The following is a 20,129-nucleotide window of genomic DNA, read 5'->3' as shown; positions in this document are numbered from 1 at the left end:
GGTTCCACAACTTCCCATGGTGTCACACTGGCCCCTTGGTTCCATAAGGATCTGGAGTGTCACACAGGTTTATGGCATTTGTCCTTGCTGCCCCTCACATCCCACTGCCCCACAAAGAGCCTCGAGCCACCCATGAGGGACAGGCCCTGCTGGGCCAGGCCTGGGCTCAGGGCTTGGCCTTTCTGCTTCCTCCGACCCAGCCAGGGCTTGCTCAGCATTGCAGTTCCCTGCTCAGAGCCTTTGGCTCCCGGCAATCCTGGCCTCCAGGATCGGTTCTCACCAGTCCCTGGGGAGCCTTTGGCAGTCCCTGCCCTCAGTGGGGCTGATTGATGCTCCAAGGGACTTGGAGTTTTGCTTCTGACTCCTTGAGCAGCTTCTTCAGCCTGAAGGAGGGACATAGGAGGATCAGGGAAAGGAGAAAGAACCACAAGGTCAAGCACTCCCTGAATTCACAGGCCCCTGAATTCACAGACCTGTGGGATCATCACCCCCCATCCCAGAAGTGCCCGGGGAGGGGGAGCTCAGCCCAGATATTCTGGGGTGTCCCTGGATTGGGTTTTTTTTGGGGGATGTTTGAAGAATGAAGAACTCCAAAGCTGAGTGGAAATGGGGGAACTTTTTGGATTCCTGGCACTCCCAGGAGCCTGAAGAGGTCAGGGACGGAGTAGACAGGGGACCCCCAGTACAAGCATGAACCCCAGCAGCTGGGACAGGGAGGAACCCCTGAACACCAAAGGAGGGAGACCAGAGATGGGGAACACCTGGGAGGCATTTTCAGGGCTAAGTCCTGGTGTTTGGGAGGTTTATATGGACCCCAGGTCTTGGGTTGCAATGCAAGTTGTAACCAAAAGTATGTATTCTATCACCATCTGTTAAAACCAGGTAGAGAAGTTTTCTTTATCTCTTTCATCACCCATCCCTCATAACTGGGGGATATCTTCTGTTAATGGGCCAGCTGTTAAAACCAGGTGGGGCAGTGTTCTTTATCTCTTCCACCACCCATCCTTCCTCCAGGGGGATATCTTCTGTTAATGGGCCATTGAGTCTCACTGCAGGACTGATAAAATGACATCATCCCATTGTGAGATGCTCCAGCCAGGGGGAGGAGCCACGCATTCCTGACTGGATATAATCTGATAATCAGAATACCACTGCCATCCTTTCTCCACTGGATTCCCAGAGAAGAGACCAGACCCATCTACAGCACCGGAACTTCAGAGGTAAGCTACAATCTTCTATGGGATCATTGCTTCAACAGAACCACATCAGTCACTCCAGGAGGACTGCAGCCACCATTTAATCAGACTGCTACCAGCACCCTGACCAACAGGGTATCAGGTTGTATTCTGACTCTCTCAGAGTGCTGGTTTTTTGTGGCTTTTTTCCTATTGTACTGCTGCATTTTCATTTTAATTTCTTTAGTAAAGAACTGTTATTCCTATATTTTTATCTGGGATCACTTTGAAATCAAGATTATAATAATTTGGAAGGGGCTGTTGCTTACATTTTTATCAATTTCAATGGAGGCTTCTCCTTTCCTTAGTAAACACCTTTCCTTTTAAATCAAGACACCCCAGATTCCCGGTGACTTCTAGAGAGGGACTTGAACAGAGGGACTTTCAAATTCAACGTGCTCATTCATTGTTTTCTCCCAAACCAGGATTTCCCATCCCAAACCTTGGCTGGATGGAGAAGCAGGCTGTGAGGAAGAGGAAGATCTCCCAGGACACCCAGGCAGGTGAGGAGGAAGTCAGTGCCCCTTTCCCCCTCTCTCCTGCTCCATCTCCCAGCCCAGCAGGGCCCCCGGCTGCAGGACAACCCCGCTGCCGATGCCGTCCTGCCGGGGACGCACTGGGGGGATCTCCTTCCCCTTCCCTCTGGCACGGAGGCAAATCCCATCCTTTCCTTGTCCTTCCTCCCCCAGACAAGGAGCTGAGGATGGAGACCAGGGAGGACAAATCCCCACAGCAGAACCTCATGGAAGAAGACGTTGTGAGCAGCTCCACAGCACAGGAATCCAATGGGGAGGAAAATCCCCAGAGATCCCACAGGAGGAGTGGCTCCAAACCCATCCCAGGGTGCTCTGAGAAGGAAAGACCCACCCTGTGCCGGGAAGGCGGCCGGAGATCCAGCCGGGGCTCTGAGCTGGTGGTCCATGAGCAGCTTCAGGATGGGGAGAAGCCCTACAAGTGCTTGGAGTGTGGGAAGAGCTTCAGACAGAGCAACAGCCTGATCCGCCACCAGATGATCCACACTGGGGAATGGGCCTACGAGTGTGGGGAATGTGGGAAGGGCTTCAGCTGGAGGTCCCACCTCATCATCCACCAGCGCATCCACACTGGGGAGAGGCCCTATGAGTGTCCTGAGTGTGGGAAGAGGTTTCACAGCAGCTCCAATCTCATCCAGCACCAGCAGATTCACACGGATGAGAGGCCCTTCTGCTGCCCTGACTGTGGGGAGGGCTTCAAGCGAAACTGCGACCTCACCACCCACCGGCGCATCCACACTGGGGAGAGGCCCTACAAGTGTGGGGAATGTGGGAAGAGCTTCAGCCACAGATCCAACCTCAATACCCACAAACACATCCACACTGGGGAGAGGCCTTACAAGTGTCCCCAGTGTGGGAAGAGCTTCTCAGACAGGTCTAACTTTGGCAGACATCAACGGAGGCACCGGTAAGGGAAGCCCTACAAGTGCCTCAAAATACAGGAAGAGCTTTGTGCACTGCTCCAGTTTCATCCGCCCATGGAGAATCCACATTGGGAAGAGACCTGGTGATCCATGTTCCCTGGGATCCATGCTGGGAAGACACCTGTACCTTTTCCTGCCCATGGCAATGTCATGATGTGGGATCAAAGAATGTGAGACTGTGATCATGGTCCATTATATTCAATCCCATCTCAGGTCATTGCCAGGGGCATAAAAAGGACTCCCTCTCTCTCACCAGAGAAGGGTGTCCTTTCTTGGCAGGAGGAAATACGTGTCCAGGAAGAGTCAGTTGGTGGTATTTTAGTTTTCCCTGTAAATGGTTTGTCTTATCCTTTCTGTTACCAAAATTGTTTCTGTGTCTGTTTGTTACTTATCTCGTTGCTGTTCTCAATAAATTGTTCTTATCCCAGCCTGGGATCTTTGCCTTTTGTGCTTTCCATGGCAGGTGGGAGGGAAGCGAGCAGCAGCACGGTTTCAGCAGGAGCAGGAAATTGGGGAATGCCATTCCTGAAGCCCAGCCCATGGAAACCGAGCATCTCAGCTGGTGCCAGGCCTGGTTGCCATGGCAGCAGCCTTGGGAGCGGGTCCCTGGCTGGGGGCTGCGGGAACCTCTTCCCTCTGGTGCCCAGGGACAGGAGTGGAGGGAGCGGCTGGAGCTGAGGCGGGCAGGTTTAGGCTGGATGTGAGGAAAAGGTTTTTCCCGCGAGGCTGCTGGGGCACTGAACAGGCTCCCCAGGGAAGGCTCCCAGCTCCAGGGCTGGCTGAGCTCCAGCAGCGTTTGGCCAGCGCTGCCAGGCCCAGGCTGGGATTGTTGGGGTGTCCTGTGCAGGGCCAGCAGTTGGACTGGAGGATCCCCATGGCTCCCTCCCAGCTCAGCCAATTCTGTGGCTCTGGGATCCCATGAGCCTGGGGATGGGACTGCAAATGGTTGCCATGGCAGGGGGCTCTGGCTCCAGGTCTGAGTCAGGCACAGACAGGGGCTCCACAGAGACCTCCCCGGGGTTTCTGGGGATGCTGAAGAGCCGTGTGCTCAGACGCAGTCCCAGCAATTCCATGGTGACATCCCAGGGGACCTTGGGCTGCAAAGGCACCGCTCTGTCACAGGCACTCCCGGGGGCTCCATGGTTACATCCCAGGAGTCCCCAGGCTGCCAAAGAGCCGGGATGTCACAGACACTCCCAGGGCTTTGTTTCATGCGCTAAGTGGGAGCTGCAGGCAAATGCTTTATTTCTTTATTGGAGAAACTCCTGCTGAGTCATGAGATGGAGAAATGACACCCAGCAGCCACCAGGGATCCCCAAACCCCTTCAGGTCACCTAGACTTTTAAATTCCTTCTAAGGCAGGGGACTGGGAGCAGCTGGATTCAATCCCAGCCCCAGAGTTTGTAAAAGGTTTATGTGTGCTGATTGGACAGGTGGAATTGAACCATAATGCAATTTTCCCCACAGGATTAACAATGGAATATCAGATATATTTATACAAATACTACTGTGACTGATTCTGGCATGATTAGACAGATTTACTTACACCACAGAGTAAATAAAGAAAAAGAGTTATTTACTCCAGACTAGAGGAGCTATAACAATTATTAGACTATAGTGCTCTAGGAAACAATTTTGAAGTGAACAGGGCTTTGCTGGAGTTGTTTGAGCCCATTCCAGGCACAGCCTCCTGCTCCAGCAGGAACTGCCTTTCCTGTGCCATGGCCAGGGCAGATCCTGCTGCAGGAAAAGCCCCAGGCCAGCCCCAAGCCAGGGAAGGGCTCGGGCACAAGTGCAGAGTGCCGTGCTGGGAGCTGTGCCAGGGACAGCCTGAGGCACCAAAGGCACCTTGGCAGCAGCAGCTGCTTCCAGGCCATGGCCAGAAGGCTCCCTTGGCACCCCGGCCTGGTGGCCAGCACTGCAGAGCTGCTGCTTCAGGGCTCATTTCTGGCTGGGCTCTGAAAAGCCACTGCTGCTCCAGGAGCCTGACTGGGAAGCAATTGACCCCAGCACCTTGGGGACAAGATAATAATGAAACAACTCTTCATGGCAGCAGAGACAAGGCAGGGGCAGAGGAAAGGGGAGAGCCAGGCCCAGGGGACATGGCTGCAATGGTGATGGCTGTGAGGTCAGTGCCACTGCAGCAGCCTGGCTGGCCCTCAGCAGACATTCTGGCCAGGTGCACTGTGAGGGCACCCAGCACATCAGAGAACCCACACAACAGCAATTCCATCCTTGGGGAGGGGAGAGGCTTTCACTGTGTCAGGTTGCACAGAGCTCCTGCTCTGGGAGCATTTCTGGGATGGGGCATCCATTTCTCTGGAAAAGCAGCTGTAGTTTTGTGCCACTCTCATTGTAAAATATTACCTCCTTCTAACAAATCCAAATCCATTTTTAGTCACTTTAAACATATTGATCCTTTTTCTGTCACTGCAAGATTTGGTAGAAAATATCTTTGACCAGTGTTTCCATTTTCACAGACCATGGAGAAGACCTAAAAATCTCCCAGGATGGGGTTTGGAGGCCTCATCACATAAGCAGCAGGTAGAGGCTGAAGGCCCTGGGCTGTGCAGCTGCAAGGCCCTGCCAGAGGCAACTTGTGCAGCCCTTTGGCCATGGCTGCTGGCCCTGGGCCTGAGGCCAGCAGGGGACAAGTGACCCTGGCAGCCCTGGGGCCTCATTGCCTCCTTGTCCCTGCTCAGCAGCCTGGCAGGGGCCGCCCCATGGTGCTGCCCTTGGCATTGCACATCCCCACATGCCAGTGGCCCGGGAAGAGCCCTGAGCAATGAGGGAGGGACAGCATCTGCCTTGCCAGGGGCTGGGGCTCAGCCCTTGGCCCTTGCCATTCCTGAAACACATCCAGCTTTGCTCAGCACCACAGACACCTTTCCCTTGCTTGTCCCCAGCTGCCATCAGGGCCTCCAGTCTTCTGCTCTGCCTGGAACCTGGGGACGCTTTCTCACTCGTGTCTCTCATTTCAACTACAAGAAACTTCAGTGTTTCCATCTGACTTGGAGCTCTTGAGGAGTTTCTGGAGCACACTCTGAGGGACTGAGAGTGATGCCAAGAGCCCCAAAGGCCCGAGAGGGTGATGAAAGTGCTGGTGCTGTTCTGTGCTGCTGAGCTGGGCCGGGCTCCTGGCACAGAGGCAGCTCCTGGCAAGGGCAGCGCTGCAGAGAGACAGCTCTGGCCAGGAGCAGCTCCTGAGCACAGCCCAGCAGGGCTGGGGCCCTGCCAGGGCAGCTCAGGGACACAGAGAGCAGGCCCAGACAGAGCTGCCAGGGGCTCAGCACTGGCAGGGGCTGTGGGATGTGCCAGAGGGGGCTGTGTCACAGCAGCACCTCTGTGGCTGTGTCCTGGAGCCCCAGAGCAGCTGTGATGTCAGAAAGGGGCTGTGTGACAGCACCGAGTGGGTTGTGTGAGGTCACAGCTGGGGCTGTGACATCACAGAGTTTGTTGTGTGAGGTCACTGAGCAACTACAGCGTCATAGAGGGGATTCTGTGACATCAGAAAGAGGTGTGTGATGTCACAGTGTGGCTGTATGACATCACAGAGTGGGCTGGGTGATGTTACTTAATGGGTTGTGACATTAGAGACATGACTATGACATCAGAGGTCGAATGTACATCATTACAGAAAGGATTCTGACATCACAGAGCAGGTTGTGACATGACAGAGCCACCACACGGTGGATTGTGATATCACTGGTTGGTTGTGAGACATGACAGAACAGGCTGACAAGTCACATGGTGGTGATATGAAATCCTAGAGTGGGCAGTGACATCATAGAAAAGCCATGTGACATCTCAGGACAGGTTGTATGACATCACAGTGCTGACTGTGACATCACAGAGTGAACTATGACATCAAATGTGGCTGTTTGACATCACAGAACGCTATGTGACATCACAAGGTGGTTCTGCGGCATATAGGAAGAGATGTGGCATCACAGAATGGTGGTGTGACTTCCCAGAGCAGGTTGTGTGACACCACTGAGTGGGCTGTGACATCCCTGGTGGCTGTGTGACATCTCGAGGTCACTGGGGAGGTCACTCTGCCCCAACCTCTCTCACAGTTCCCCCCAGAGAAGTCCAACACTGCCCTTGCAGCAGCCTGTCTGCACAGAAACACTTGCAGGGCTCTCTGCATTTCCCTTCCCTCACTCTTGCCTCACTCACACACCTCCCACCAACCCACTTGGTGCTTTCAGCTGCAAGGAGTTCAAAGCTTGTCTGTCCTTCAGCAGCTGCTCTAATTCTGCCTTCAGCCAACTCTGGGGTTGTGTTTATTGTAGAACTCCCTGTGTGTCTGAAACATTCCTTGTGTGGCTCTGCCTTGGGGAAGGGGAACCTCCTTGGTGGCACCTTGGCCTTGGCACACACTTGAGGAGGGTGTCTGTTTTCCATGGGGAAACTCAGCAGTTTTAGATTGCTAAAATCAAAGAAGGAAAACCCCTCTTTGCCTGAGTGCAGCCAGTTCTGTGAGCAAAGCAGGTCCCAGGAGAGTGAGGAGAGACAGGATGGGGCTGGGGAATGTGGAGCAAGGTTGTCCCCACTGGGTCAGACCTCAAGGCACAGCTTCTCTGACCTGGCCAGACCTCCTTAGGAGAGACCCTGGATCAATATCCATCACTGAGTGCTGCAATCACCTCTGATCTAAAGAGAACAGGAATAAAAGACACCCTTTAAAATAGGAATACATATTTCCTAGAAGCTCTTTGAACTATTTCTCCAGAACTATTGTAGGAAACTTTCCTGAGAACTGCACCAGACCAGAGGGAAATCAAGGCACAGCCATGGTTTGTTAGGACTTGCTTGATCCTAATGAGCCCCGTGGTGCATTTGGAGCTGAGCCCTTGAACCTAAGGGCCTGAGAGGAGATTGCACAAACCTTTCCAAGAGTCCAAGTCAGAGGAAAAACCCAAAGTTTCTTGAGGCATTAATGGGTCCCACTGAGGTCCATCCCCAGCACAGGCTCCTCATGGACTCCTTGGAGGAGAGAACTGGAGGCCAGGATTGCACAAAAACCTCCCAGAGACTCAGTGAGGGAAGGAGAATCCAAAGTAGCTGAAAAAGCCCTGAGTATCTCAAAGTATTGATGAGCCCCACTGAGTGTCAATGCAAAGCTCCCAAGGGACTCATTAAAGCAGATAATTGGGGCCAGGATTGCACAAACTTCTCAGAGACTCAGGGTGGGAAGGAAAAAGGAAAGTACCTTAAGAACCTGAAGTTCCTTGAAGCATTAATGAGCCCCACTGAGTGTTGTTACTGACAAAGCCTCTCAAGGGACTAATTACAGCAGATAATTGGAGGCCAGGATTGCACAAAGGTCTCAGAGACTCCAAGGCAAAAGCCAAAGTCCTTTGAAAAAGCTGCAGTCCCTGGGAGCATGAAGGAGCCCCCAGGGCCATTCCTGAGCAAGGCTCCCCAGGGACTCCTTCCAGCAGATCCCTGAGGCCACTGGCATGTGGGCTAGGGGGGATGCTGAGGGCAGGCCAAGGGGGTGACAGTGGCCAGCCTTGCTGGGGCTGTGCCAGGAGGCCCCAGGGCCTCAGGACAAGGTGTCTCCTCACAGCCCTTGCTGGCACAGCATTGGCTGCTGTGGCCCAGGGCACCAAGCCCTGGCTTCTCTTTGTCCCCAGCTGTCATCAGTGCCTCCAGTTCTCTGCTCTGCCTGGGGCCTGGGGACACTTTCTCAGTCATGTCCCTCAGTGGGACCCATTAAAAGTGAAAGAAACTTTAGAGTTGGATTCTGACTTGGAGAACTTCTTGAGAGGTTTCTTCCCCTCCCTGTCAGGGACTGATGTTCAGGGCCTCAGCACAAAGCCCCAAGAGGCTCATTAAAGTCCTGCTGCTGTGTCTGTGCTGCTGAGCTGGGCCGGGCTCCTGGCACAGAGGCAGCTCCTGGAAACCAAGAAGAGCTTCAAAAGCACATTTCTCTTGCTGAGCAGCTCTTCTGCCAGCCCAGCAGGGCTGGGGCACTGCCTGCAGCCACCCTGGGCACAGCCCAGAGGCACAGAGAGCTTCAATCAGTCAGGGCTGGGAAGGGGCTGAGAAGTGCCTGGGGCAGAATCCCTGCCAGCCCTTGGCACAGGAAGCCTCTGGCTGCAGGACAATGCAGCTGCAGCTCCTGGAGGCATCTCCTAAAGCTGGAACATGCCAGTGCCTACAGACTCTGTGAGTACAGCTCTGAGTATTTCTGGTGGAGGGGAGGTGAATGCTCCTGAAGCTCTGACATGCTGAGGGTTTCTGATCAGTCATAGAATATTTCCAAGACAAGGATTTTGATAAAAATGAGGACATTTTTCTAAGACTTTGTATTCAGTTTCCTACTATTTCAGAATGGCAGGGAGGAGGGATAACTATTAAAGGTATTGTGAATTTTGTCAATGCCTGAGGTATCTGAACTGTTACTTTGAGCGATCAGTAGGTTCACAGGAGATTCCTAATGTGTTTTCAGCCCCTCTGCCCATGGACTGCACCAAGTAAATTAAAGACCTTTGTAACACTGCAATCCGCCAAGGTCCATTGTGACATTTCAGGCCTCATGGAACAGAGGAGTCACGTGACATTGAGGGGCCTGTGGAACCACAGAGACCATTGTGACACTGCAGGGCCTCATGGAATCGCTGGGACCATTGTGACACTGCAGGGCCTGATGGATCCTGAGGCCATTGTGACACTGTGGTACTCCATGGAATCAAGAGTCCACTGTGACACTGCAGGTCTTCTTATAATCAATGCTCCACTATGACACTGATGGATCCCATGGAATCACAGCACCATTATGACACTCTAGGGCCCCATGGTACTAAGGGTCCATTGTGACTCTATGGGGCTTCATAAAATCAAGGGAACATAGAACAGGTCTGGCTGGTTTGGCCTCCCAGGAGCCTCCTGACTGGTCCAACTGACCTTGACATGTTGAGGGTCTCTTCTCATCTGCTATTAAAACACTAAATTCACTAAGGTACTGTGAATTCCTTCCTACAGGAAAAAACTGTCCTGCTTCTCCAGGCATCCATGGCCAAAATTTGGATTCCACCTCCAACATTCCAAATGACTGCTATATCCAAAGACTGCTCCCAGACAAAATCTGCCATTACTGACAAATTGGGCTGGCCTTGGCCTCCTGATGTCCAGCTCTCACCTGCTTTCCAAACCCTGTGCCTCTTTCCTTCCTATGGAAAAGAATTGTCCTTCTCAGCCAGGTGCCCATGACCAAAATAGGGATTCCACCTCCAGCTTTGCCTGTTGTGAGAGACTGGAGAAGATTGTTGGCTCAAAACATTTTGTGTTTCAAAGGGGAGGAAGGGTCAGGTCCAGCCTTGTCCTGCCCTGTAACCCCAGCACTGCACTGCCCTGGAACCCAAATCCCCCCAGAGCCTCTATCCCAGCCCTGCAGTGTCTGCCAGTCCCTGGCACACCAAAGGCAATGCTCCACACCCACCTCTGGAGCCCCCAGACCAGCTCCTGAGTGACCAAATGACCGGAAATCCCACCTGGGGAATGGGCCAGGAAGACCAAGGGGTATTTAAGGCTGAGCACAAGGCAAGCACACATCTGGACCCTGCCTCCTCTTGGGATTTCTATCTGAACATTGCTGGAATCCAGGAGTTGTGTTGGGGGTTAATGTCCTTTTTTTGTTCTGGCTTGCCCGTGGAATTTTTACCCATTAGTTGCGGGGATAACCTAACTGTGGGTACTTGGTGGGTGCTCGACAAAGGACAAAGTGTGGCTGGGCCCAGGCGGGGAAGGGGGCAGGAAAGGAGTGTGGGGACAGTTTTTAGCTGGCTTTCTTCAGCTTCGGGGAAAGACAAATTTTTTCCTGGGTCACGGAGCTGCTGCAGTAGAGAGAAGGGAATTTCACCATCACCCAGACGGAGCTGCTGCTGCTTCTCCTTCTCCCCTCTTTGTTGGTGGCCTTGCACCCCCTGTCCTGCCGGGACGTGTGGCAGTGCCAGGCACCGCCGTGGAGCTGCTGATCCACCTCAGCCACCGGCCCAGGATCTCAGCTCATCCCTGCTGTTCCAGCTGAGTGTTCCTCAGAGCCCTGCAGGAGCACCGGGACTGCCCGCCCGAGGGGGTTTGTGAAACAAAGCCTCTCCTCCATCCCGTCTCAGCCGAGAAAGCTGTCATGGGGTCCCTGGTTCTGTTTTCTTGCTAATGCTGTAGTTATTGTTGTTTGTTTGCCTGGTTATAAATACTAATAAAGAACTGTTATTCCTATCCCCAGATCTCTGCCTAAAGGCACCTTGATTTAAAAACTATATTAATTTGGAGGGAGGGGGTCTACATTCTTTCATTCCAAGGGAGGCTCCGGCTCTCCCTAGCAGACACCTGTCATCTAGAAATGAGACAAAATCTCCTAAATATCCTACAAATTTAAAAAAAAAATCCCACATAATTGCAGAAAAATCACACACAATTCCCTAAATCTTCTCAAAACCCTATCAAACTGCAGAAAAATCCCACCAAATCTCCACAAATTTCCACAAAATCTAAGAAAAATCCCACAAAATTCTTAAATTCTCAAAATACCTGAAAACTCCTAAAAAATCCCAAAAAATTATATAAACTTTTGCAAAATCCCATTAAAATAAAAAAAAATCCCTGAATCTTCCCAAAACCCTACCAAATTCCACAAATGTCTCACAAAATCTCCTGAATATCCCACAAAATTCAAGAAAAATCCCACCAAATTGCAGAAAAATCCCATACTATTCCCTAAATGTCCTCAAAACCCTATCAAATTTCAGAAACATCCCAAAAAATCTCCACAAAATAGCACAAAATCTAAGAAAAATCCCTCACAATTGTTCAAGTCTCCTCAAAATCTCAAAAAAACCCAGAAAATTCCACAACAGTACAAAAAAATCCCACCAAATTCCAGAAACATCCCACCAAATCTAAACTAATTTCCACAAAATCTAAGAAACATCCCTCACAATTCATAAAGTCACCTCAAAATCTCTCAAGATTCCAGAAAAATATCTCACAAAATTCCCTAAATCTTCCCAAAACTCTAACAAATTCCAGAAACGTCCAACCAAATCTCCACAAAATTCCAAAGAAGCTAAGAAAAATCCCTCATAATTCTTCATGTCTCCTCAATATCCAACAAAATTCCAGAAAAATCCCACAAAATGGCCGAAAGCTTCTCAAAAGCCCAACTAATTGCAGAAACATCCCAAAAAATCCCTACAAATTTCCACAAAACCTAAGAAAATACCTCAAAATCCTTCATGTCTCCTCAAAATCCCTCAAAATTCCACAAAACTTCCACAAAATCTCTTCAATATTCAACAAAATTCAAGAAAAATCCCACCAAATTGCAGAAATATCCCACACAGTTCATTTAATGTTTACAAAACATCAGAAAATTCCAGAAACATCCCACCAAATCTCCACAAAATACCACAAAATCAAAGAAAAATCCCTCATAATTCTTCATGTCTCCTCAAAATCCCACAAAATTCAAGAAAAAACTCCAACAAAACTGCTGAAAGCTTCTCAAAACCCCAGCAAATTCCAGTAACATCCCACAAAATCCCCACAAATTTCCAGAAAACCTAAGAAAACACCTCAAAATCCTTCATGTCTCCTCAAAATCCCACAAAATTCCACAAAACTTTCACAAAATTTCCCCAATATCTTACAAAATTTAAGGAAAATCCCACAAAGTTGCAGAAAAAACCCTTACAATTCCCTAAATGTTCTCAAAACATTCACAAATTCCAGAAACATCCCACCAAATCTCCACAAATTTCCACAAAATCTGAGAAAAATCCCTCAAAATTCTTCAAGTCTCCTCAAAATCCCCCAAAATTCAAGAAAAATCCCACAAAAAACTTCGAATTTTCTCAAAATTTGAGAAAATTCCAGCGAAATCACACAAAACCTTCACAGAATTCCACAAAATCTATGAAAAATCTCACACTAAATTCTTCTTGTCTTCTCAAAACCCTTCAAAATTCTAGAAACATTTCACAAAATCTCCTCAATATCCCACAAAAATCAAGAAAGATCCCATAAAGTTCCAGAAAAATTTCCCAAAATTGCCTAAATCTTCTCAAAACCTTAACTAATTCCAGAAACATATCACAAAATCTCCACAAATTTCCACAAAATCTAAGAAAAATCACAGAAAATCTAAGAAAAAACCCCGAAAATTGCAGAAAAATCCCACAAAATTGCAGAAATCTTCTCAAAACCCCACCAAATTCTAGAAAGATCCCACAAAATCTCCTCAAATTTCCACTAAAATCCACAAGAAATTCCATAAAATTCAAGAAAAATACCACAATAATCCAGAAAAATCCCACAAAAGTGCAGAAAAGTCCCACAAAATTAAGTAATTTACATCTGTCATGGCAGTTGTAGATCCCGGCTGCTCTTGCCCCTCTTCTGCTTGCCACTTGAATTTTAGCAGTACAGCTGCAATTGCCTCTTTCAATCAGTGCTACCCACTGTGCTTTTGTCACGGGGAACTCAGGATTTTTGTTTCAGGCATCATGATCAGTACAGATCAAAATGCTCCCAAGTCCCTGAGCACTAAGTCGAGGGGAATTAAAGCCACACAGGTCACATTTGCAGTGCTCAAACACAGCCCTGTTGCTGCTGCTGCTGCTGAAATAGAATCAACTGACAGAGGCCATCACAGAAATTGCCTCTGCAGTGGCAAATAAAATGAAAAAATCCACCAGGAGAAAGAAAAACCAGAACTTCCCAATTCACTTCATTGTTTCTTCTGAGCAGCAGCAGAAGAAAAAGGAACAGGGCACCTTTCAGGCAGCTCCACAAGCTCAGGGTTCTCATTTCATTGGGAATCTGAGATGCAATTGGCCTTGTTAAAAGGATAAAAGCAAGGGGAATGAATTGGGAATTATTAAGAAAAAATGACCCTTCTTACACACAAAGTTCACCAAGTCATTCCCTGCATTTCTCCTTTTCACATTCTTTCTCTCACCCACTGACAGGTCCAGCTTATCATGTTCTGCTGCTTATCATCACCTGATTGTGCTCTTGATTTCTCCCACTGCAAGAGATGTAGGATCATCTCAACTGAACACAGAAACAAACTCCCTCTGTCAGCCCATCTTCATGTTCCAGATCACTTTCCAGATGTCCATGGGGCTGTTGGAATGATGAGCTCTCCACTGCTGGCTGCAGGCTCTGGAGATTCTTTCTCCACATTCAGCCAGGCTTGTATTCCCCAACAATTCCTGGCAGCCCATCATGTTTTCTTTGGGTAGAAGAGGAACAATGAAAACCTCACCAATGGCACAACTCCCCTGTCCACAAGGAAAAGAGAGAACAAGTTGTCAAGTTCTTCAAACATTTGTCCTGCTTTGCTGCAAGAGTTGTGCTGCACTCACAGTGTGGGAAGCCAAGAGAAGCTGCAGCTGGGGGCACATCTTGTGACAGGAGCTGCGCCTTGTTCTCCAGGACAGGTTTTTGGAAAGAACAGACGGGACTGGGGAGAAGATTCTGGGAAAACTGAAACAGCTTTTTTAAGAAATGAAAATAAAATCCAAAGAAACAAACAATATGTTTTTCTCTATTTTTCTCTCTTTATTTTTATGTTTCCCTTTTCCATCTTGCACTGTTTCTCCATCCCATTCATTCCAAATGGCTCTCACCTCTAAGATCTGAGATTTGGCAAGTTTTAGACCCTGTAAAATACCATGAGCTATAGCCAGTTTGCCTTGCCCTGTTTTCCTTGGAAAGCAATGCTGGAGACACAAGTGCAGTGCTTGGCTCAGGTACAAATTCTGCATTCAGGGAATGTGCTCAGACGGTGTCTGACCCTCAGCAGGGACAAGGCACAGCAGCAGCCAAGGGCATTGCTGTGCCCCTGTGCAGGAGTCCAGACTCTGGCTCTTGGCTCAGCAGGGCAAAGTTGCCGTGTTTGGCCAGGCTCAGGGGCTGCCCGGGGAGCGCGGGGCTCGGGGCGGGGCCGAGCGGGCAACGGACAAACGGACACGGGGACAAACGGCCCCGGTGCTTCAGCTGCAGCGGCAGCGGCGGCAGCGGCAGCAGCAGCGAAAGCAGCGACAGCAGCGAAAGCAGCAAATTTATCAATTCTCTCTCTCTCCTCTCCCGCTCTCCCACTGTCCCGCATCTTCTCCCGGTCTCCCTTTTCCTGTGTCCCCTCCTCTTCCAGTTTCCCTCTCCCCGTGCCCACCCGGGCCATGCCCCCAGCCCGCCCCCGGCCCCGTCCCTGTCCCCGTCCTCGGCCGTCCCTCCGCGGTCTCGCCTCCGCCCAGCTCTGGCTGTGCTGGCGCTGGCGCTGCTGGGCGGGCATCATTGCCTGGGGCTGGGGCGGCATCGCTGCCCTTTGGCTCCGCCTGGCCCGACCCCGACCCCGACCCCGACCCCGACCCCGGCCCCGGCCCCGGCCCCGGCCCCGGCCCCGGCCCCGACCCCGGCCCCGGCCCCGGCCCCGGCTCCTCCCGGGGCCCGCGGAGGACACAGGCGGTGCGGCCGCTGCCGCCGCCTCCGCTGCGGCTTCCCCGGCCCGAGCTCCGCCGCTGTCGCGTTCCAATGAGGGAACGCCTGCGGGTGCCCGGCCCGGGGAGCTCGGGGAGCGCTCGGGGGCCGTTCCTGGCCCCGGGCCGAGCACTGACGGCCGCGTCTCTTCCCCAGGGAAGGCGCAGCAGGCCCTGCAGCAGCGCTACCGAGTGGGGTCACTGCTGGGGCGCGGCGGCTTTGGCAGAGTTTTTGCGGCCACTCGGCTCTCGGACGGACTCCCGGTGAGCAGAGGGGCCGGCGGCGGGCGGAGGAGGAGGAGGGAAAGGAGGAGGATGGGGCTGGACACGGTGGGCGGTGAGCTGAATCCGCTGCTCCCTTTGGCTTGCAGGTGGCCATCAAAAAGGTGCCACGGAACCGCGTCCGGCACTGGGGCGAGCTGGTGAGTGAGCGGGGCCAGCGGCAGAAGCCGGGCCGTGCCGGGCGGGGATGAGCCGGGGCCCGGCAGGCTGGGAGCCGCCAGGACACCTGGAGGGAGAGCGGGCGTGGGGCCAGCGGAGGGCACAGAGCATCCCGGGCTGGCTGAGGGCTTCCCGAGCCCTGGCACGGCCTCAGCCCCACTGACGGCACCGTGCTCCTCCCGCAGCCCGACGGCACCAGCGCACCCCTGGAGATAGTGCTGCTGGACAAGGTGTCCACAGGCTTCCCCGGTGTGGTGCAGCTGCTGGAATGGTTTGAGCTCCCCAGCACCATCGTGATGGTGCTGGAGCGCCCGGAGCGGTGTCAGGACCTGCGACGTTTCATTCGGGCACGGAGGTTCCTGTCCGAGGAAGAGGCGCGGGAGCTGTTCCAGCAGGTGCTGGCGGCCGTGCGGCACTGCACCAGCTGCGGGGTCCTGCACCGAGACATCAAACCTGAGAACGTCTTGGTAGACCTGGACACCGGCGAGGCAAAACTGATTGACTTCGGCTGTGGCACCTACCTGCAGGACACAGCCTACACTCAATTTGCAGGTGAGCCCACACAGGGGTGGTGATCCTGGTCCTGGCATCTCCTGGCCCAACCTGGGTGTGGCAGGAGGGATTCTCCCTTTGGCTGCCAGTCACAGGACTGAGTCTTCAGCCAAGTTGCTTTTGAGCAGAGCTGGGTGAGGACCCATCTTCCATCCCTGCTGGCAGCCTTTGCCTGCCACTCTGCCCAGGACTGGGGCTGGGGATGGGGCAGCCAGCCTGACAAAATCCCCATGGGTGGGGGTAGCAGCGATGGGGTGGCAGGACCTGTGCACCAGCTGGTTTGGTGTGCAGGTGAGAATGGGCTTGGACTGCTCTGCTCACCTGGTTTGCCTTGGTTCATAATATGTTTTGGGCAATGCCAGCAGGGAGGATGTGGGTATGGTTTTATCCAAGCACTGAGTGGGTATTTCCCTTTGTGTGTCATGGTCAGGCCTTGCCAGGGTTTCTGCTGCCCTCTTCCAGCACCAGTGGCTTCTTTTCCAACCCCAGGTTTGTACCCAAGTCCCAGGTGCTGGTGAGAGGGCAGCAGGTCACCCCGTGTGCCACTGGGGCAGCCCCCACATGCCCAGGGATGCTGGGGCCAGGCTCTGGGAGCAGCAGCATCCCCCTGATGAGCTCCATCCATATTCCATAGGAACACCGTCATACAGCCCCCCGGAATGGAACGACTTCGGCTGGTACCATGGCGAGGCAGCGACCGTCTGGTCCCTGGGCATCCTGCTGCACGAGATGGTCTGCGGGGAGCACCCTTTCAGGAGGGGCAGGAACATCAGATGGGGCCAGCTCCCGCTGCCACAACGGCTCTCCCAAGGTGGATCCTCATCTCTGGGCACGGGGGGAACACCAGTGTTGGGAGACAGCAGCGGGCTCGTGAGCATCCCGCTCTGGCAGCTGCTGAGGAGGTGGCACATGTCCTGCTCTCCTGCTCTCCTCCAAAACAAAGAATTGATGGGAAAGTTTAGGCCCAGCTCTGAGCACATCCAGCATGGCCTGGGCACGGGAATAGTGGGGCAAAGCAGACAGGAGCCTTCTCCAACTGACCAGTGGTTTGTGGTTTCTCTCCCCAGACTGCCAGATTCTGATCAGGTGGTGTTTATCCCTGAACTCCTTGGACAGGCCCTCATTAGAAGACCTGTCCTGTGATCCCTGGGTGCAGGATATTCATCAGCCCTAGAAGAAGGGAGAGAGCCACAGGCACAGTGATGCAGGGACCTGGTAAGTTACAGCTCCACGCATGCCCTGGCAATCAGCAGCAAAGAAACCCAGACTTTTTTGTCCTGCTTGTGTCACTGCACTGGGGTCATCGAATGGGAACACACAGCCCTTGTGCTGGAGCTGAGCTGCTCTGCCCAGCACTGGTGGGCACCATCTGAGCTGGTTTTGCTTGTCCTGCTTCACTGACAGCCGGGCCCTGGGCAGAACCCTGACAGCCTGGTGTCACCCCAGGGAAGAAGGAGCCCCTGGAGAAGCTGTACCAGGTGGGGCTGCTGCTGCTGCTGCTGGAGACATGGAGGAACAGCAGCAAGGATGACAACCTCTTCCTCCACCTGGCCAGCGGGAGCTGGCGATGATGGACTTTGATTCTGGCACCTTCTTCAAAGCCAGGCTTCACAGGGAATTTTAAGGTAAGTCCAGACCCAGGGGGATGCTCCCAGATTTGTGCATTGTCCAGGAACCAAAGGTTTCCCCTTTGCTGGGGCAGATGCAACTGATTCCTCAGTGGCTGCCCAGCTGGTTTTTGGCAGGGCTGGGGACGTGGGCTGGGGTGGTTACGAAATGGGAGTGGGATCCGGGCCCTGCCAACAGCCCCCAGCACCCACCGTGCCCCGGGCTGGGGCTGGGGCAGCCAGCCCGACACAAACAAACCCCCATGGCAGGAGCACAGGTGGGACTCCAGAACCTGAGCACGGCTGCTTTGCTGTGCAGCCAAGGAAGGGCTTGGGCTGCTCCACTCCCCTGCTTTGCTTTGGGATCACCGTGATTTTGGGAGACAGTGCAGGGGGAAAGGGAGAAAGCATGGGCTTCTCTCACCCATGGGTGGGTTTTTCCCTAGAATGTAGGGGTTGGGCCTTCCTCAAGCTCCTGACAGACATAAGATTTTTTACCATTTTTCTTGTTTCCCCTTTTTGTCTGTGACCTATTTTCATTATTTTGTTGTTTGTTTTTCTAAAGGAAGCGTTCCAGGTGGGGTCCAGTCTGGATCAGGAAGTGCTTGGGACCAGCTGTGGCCTGGATGGGCCGTGCCCTTGGAGAAGACTGAGGACATCGTTTGGGACCAGCTTTTCTTGTGGCAGCGGATGGTGTGAGGTGGGTCCTCATCTCCTTGGCATGGCTGGGACAAGAGCTTTTGGGAGATAGCAGCGGGCACAGGAGCATCCCGCTCTGGGCAGCTGCTGAGGGGCTGGATCTGCCGTGGCTGGCTGCAGGCTGGGCACATGTCCTGCCCTCCTGCTCTGCTCCCCAAGGCAGCAGTGATGGGCAGCTTTGGGCCCAGCTCTGAGCACGGCCAGCATGGCCTGGGCACCGCGGCTGGCTGGGACAAGGGGACAGGAGCCTTCAGCTGACGGGCGGTTTCTGCTTTCTCTCCTTGCAGCCGGGCTCTGCGGATGCTGAGGCTGCTCTGGGCTCTGCCAGGGCTCTGCTGGGCTCAGCACCGGGCCGGGATCAGCCAAAGAAGAAACGCTGTGACCTGCAGCAGAGACTTGAGCATTTTGGCAATGCAGCTCAAGTCTGCACAGTGTCCACCTCCAAGGGAAAACATGACACCCCCCAAAAATTAAACTTGTTCCATAACTTCTGAAATGGAATCCATCTGGGATGACCCCAAATGACATTTTTCATCTTGCTCAAGCTGTAGCTCAGCCCTTCTCTGAACAGTTCTCTCCCCCACCTGCCTTTTACTTCACAACTGCTCCATCCTTTCCCCCAGTGAGTTCCCAGCCCATCACAGTCTCCATCACACTGCAGCCTTCCTTGATGCACCTCTCCACGAGGAAGGCCAAGCCCCAGTCTCAGGGACTGTTGGGGGTTAGGTGTCTTTCTTTTTTATTTCTGGCTTGCCCATAGGATTTTTACCCATTAGTTTGGGGTAAAACCTAACTGTGGGTACTTGGTGGGTGCTTGAAAAAAGACAAAGAGTTTGGCCGGGACCAAGGAGGGAAGGGGGCAGGAAAAAAAGGAGGGTGGTGACAGTTTGGTGGGCTTTCTTCAGTTTTGGAGAAGGACACTTCGGGCGCAGAGTTGTTGTGGTGGGGAGAAGGGAATTTCACCATCACCCAGACGGAGCTGCTGCTGCTTCTCCTCCTCCCCTCTTTGTTGGTGGCCTCGCACCCCCTGTCCTGCCGGGACGTGTGGCAGTGCCAGGCACCGCCGTGGAGCTGCTGATCCACCTCAGCCACTGGCCCAGGATCTCAGCTCATCCCTGCTGTTCTAGCTGAGTGTTCCTCAGAGCCCTGCAGGAGCACCGGGACTGCCCGCCCGAGGGGGTTTGTGAAACAAAGCCTCTCCTCCATCCCGTCTCAGCCGAGAAAGCTGTCATGGGCCCCCTGGTTCTGTTTTCTTGCTAATACTGTAGTTATTGTTGTTTGTTTGCCTGGTTATAAATTCTAATAAAGAACTGTTATTCCTATCCTCAGATCTCTGCCTGAAAGCCCCTTGATTTCAGAATTATAATAATATAGAGGGAGGGGGTCTACATTTTCATTCCAGGGGAGGCCCCTGCCCTCCCTAGCTGACACCTGTCTTCCAAAACAAAGACAGATGGGGAGTTTCTCCATCCTCCTTACCCTTGTGGGGCCAGCAGTGCTCTTGGTTCCTCATGCTCTTTTTGTGGGGCCTTTTGTGCCTGTGCCCCTACGACTTAGGGGGACAGGGGATATTTGCTGCCCCCTTTCTGCTTCTGGAAAGCCTGTGCGGGCTCTTTGTTCCACTCTGATTTGGGGGGTGCCAGTGTTG

The 20,129-nt window shown here is 52.8% G+C and overlaps 2 protein-coding genes across 2 annotated transcripts in view; both read left to right on the top strand.

Annotated features, from left to right (window-relative positions):
* The window catches only part of LOC147645216 (uncharacterized), a 220,440-nt gene that overhangs the window by 172,963 nt on the left and 27,348 nt on the right, over positions 1-20,129 (top strand). The gene's annotated exons all lie outside the window — the stretch shown is intronic.
* Positions 6,290-19,508, top strand: LOC147645217 (serine/threonine-protein kinase pim-1-like). The gene is made up of 9 exons (XM_086874750.1): positions 6,290-6,314; positions 15,169-15,446; positions 15,554-15,604; positions 15,809-16,175; positions 16,810-16,986; positions 17,243-17,390; positions 17,580-17,800; positions 18,348-18,482; positions 18,769-19,508. The coding sequence occupies exons 1-6, from the start codon at positions 6,290-6,292 to the stop codon at positions 17,347-17,349; spliced, it is 1,005 nt and encodes a 334-aa protein (XP_086730876.1). The 3' UTR covers positions 17,350-17,390; positions 17,580-17,800; positions 18,348-18,482; positions 18,769-19,508.

Source organism: Cyanistes caeruleus, unplaced genomic scaffold (genome assembly GCF_971803275.1).
Source record: "Cyanistes caeruleus unplaced genomic scaffold, bCyaCae1.hap1.1 HAP1_SUPER_30, whole genome shotgun sequence".
Lineage (NCBI taxonomy): Eukaryota > Metazoa > Chordata > Aves > Passeriformes > Paridae > Cyanistes > Cyanistes caeruleus.
This window is presented reverse-complemented; position numbering and strand designations above follow the sequence as displayed.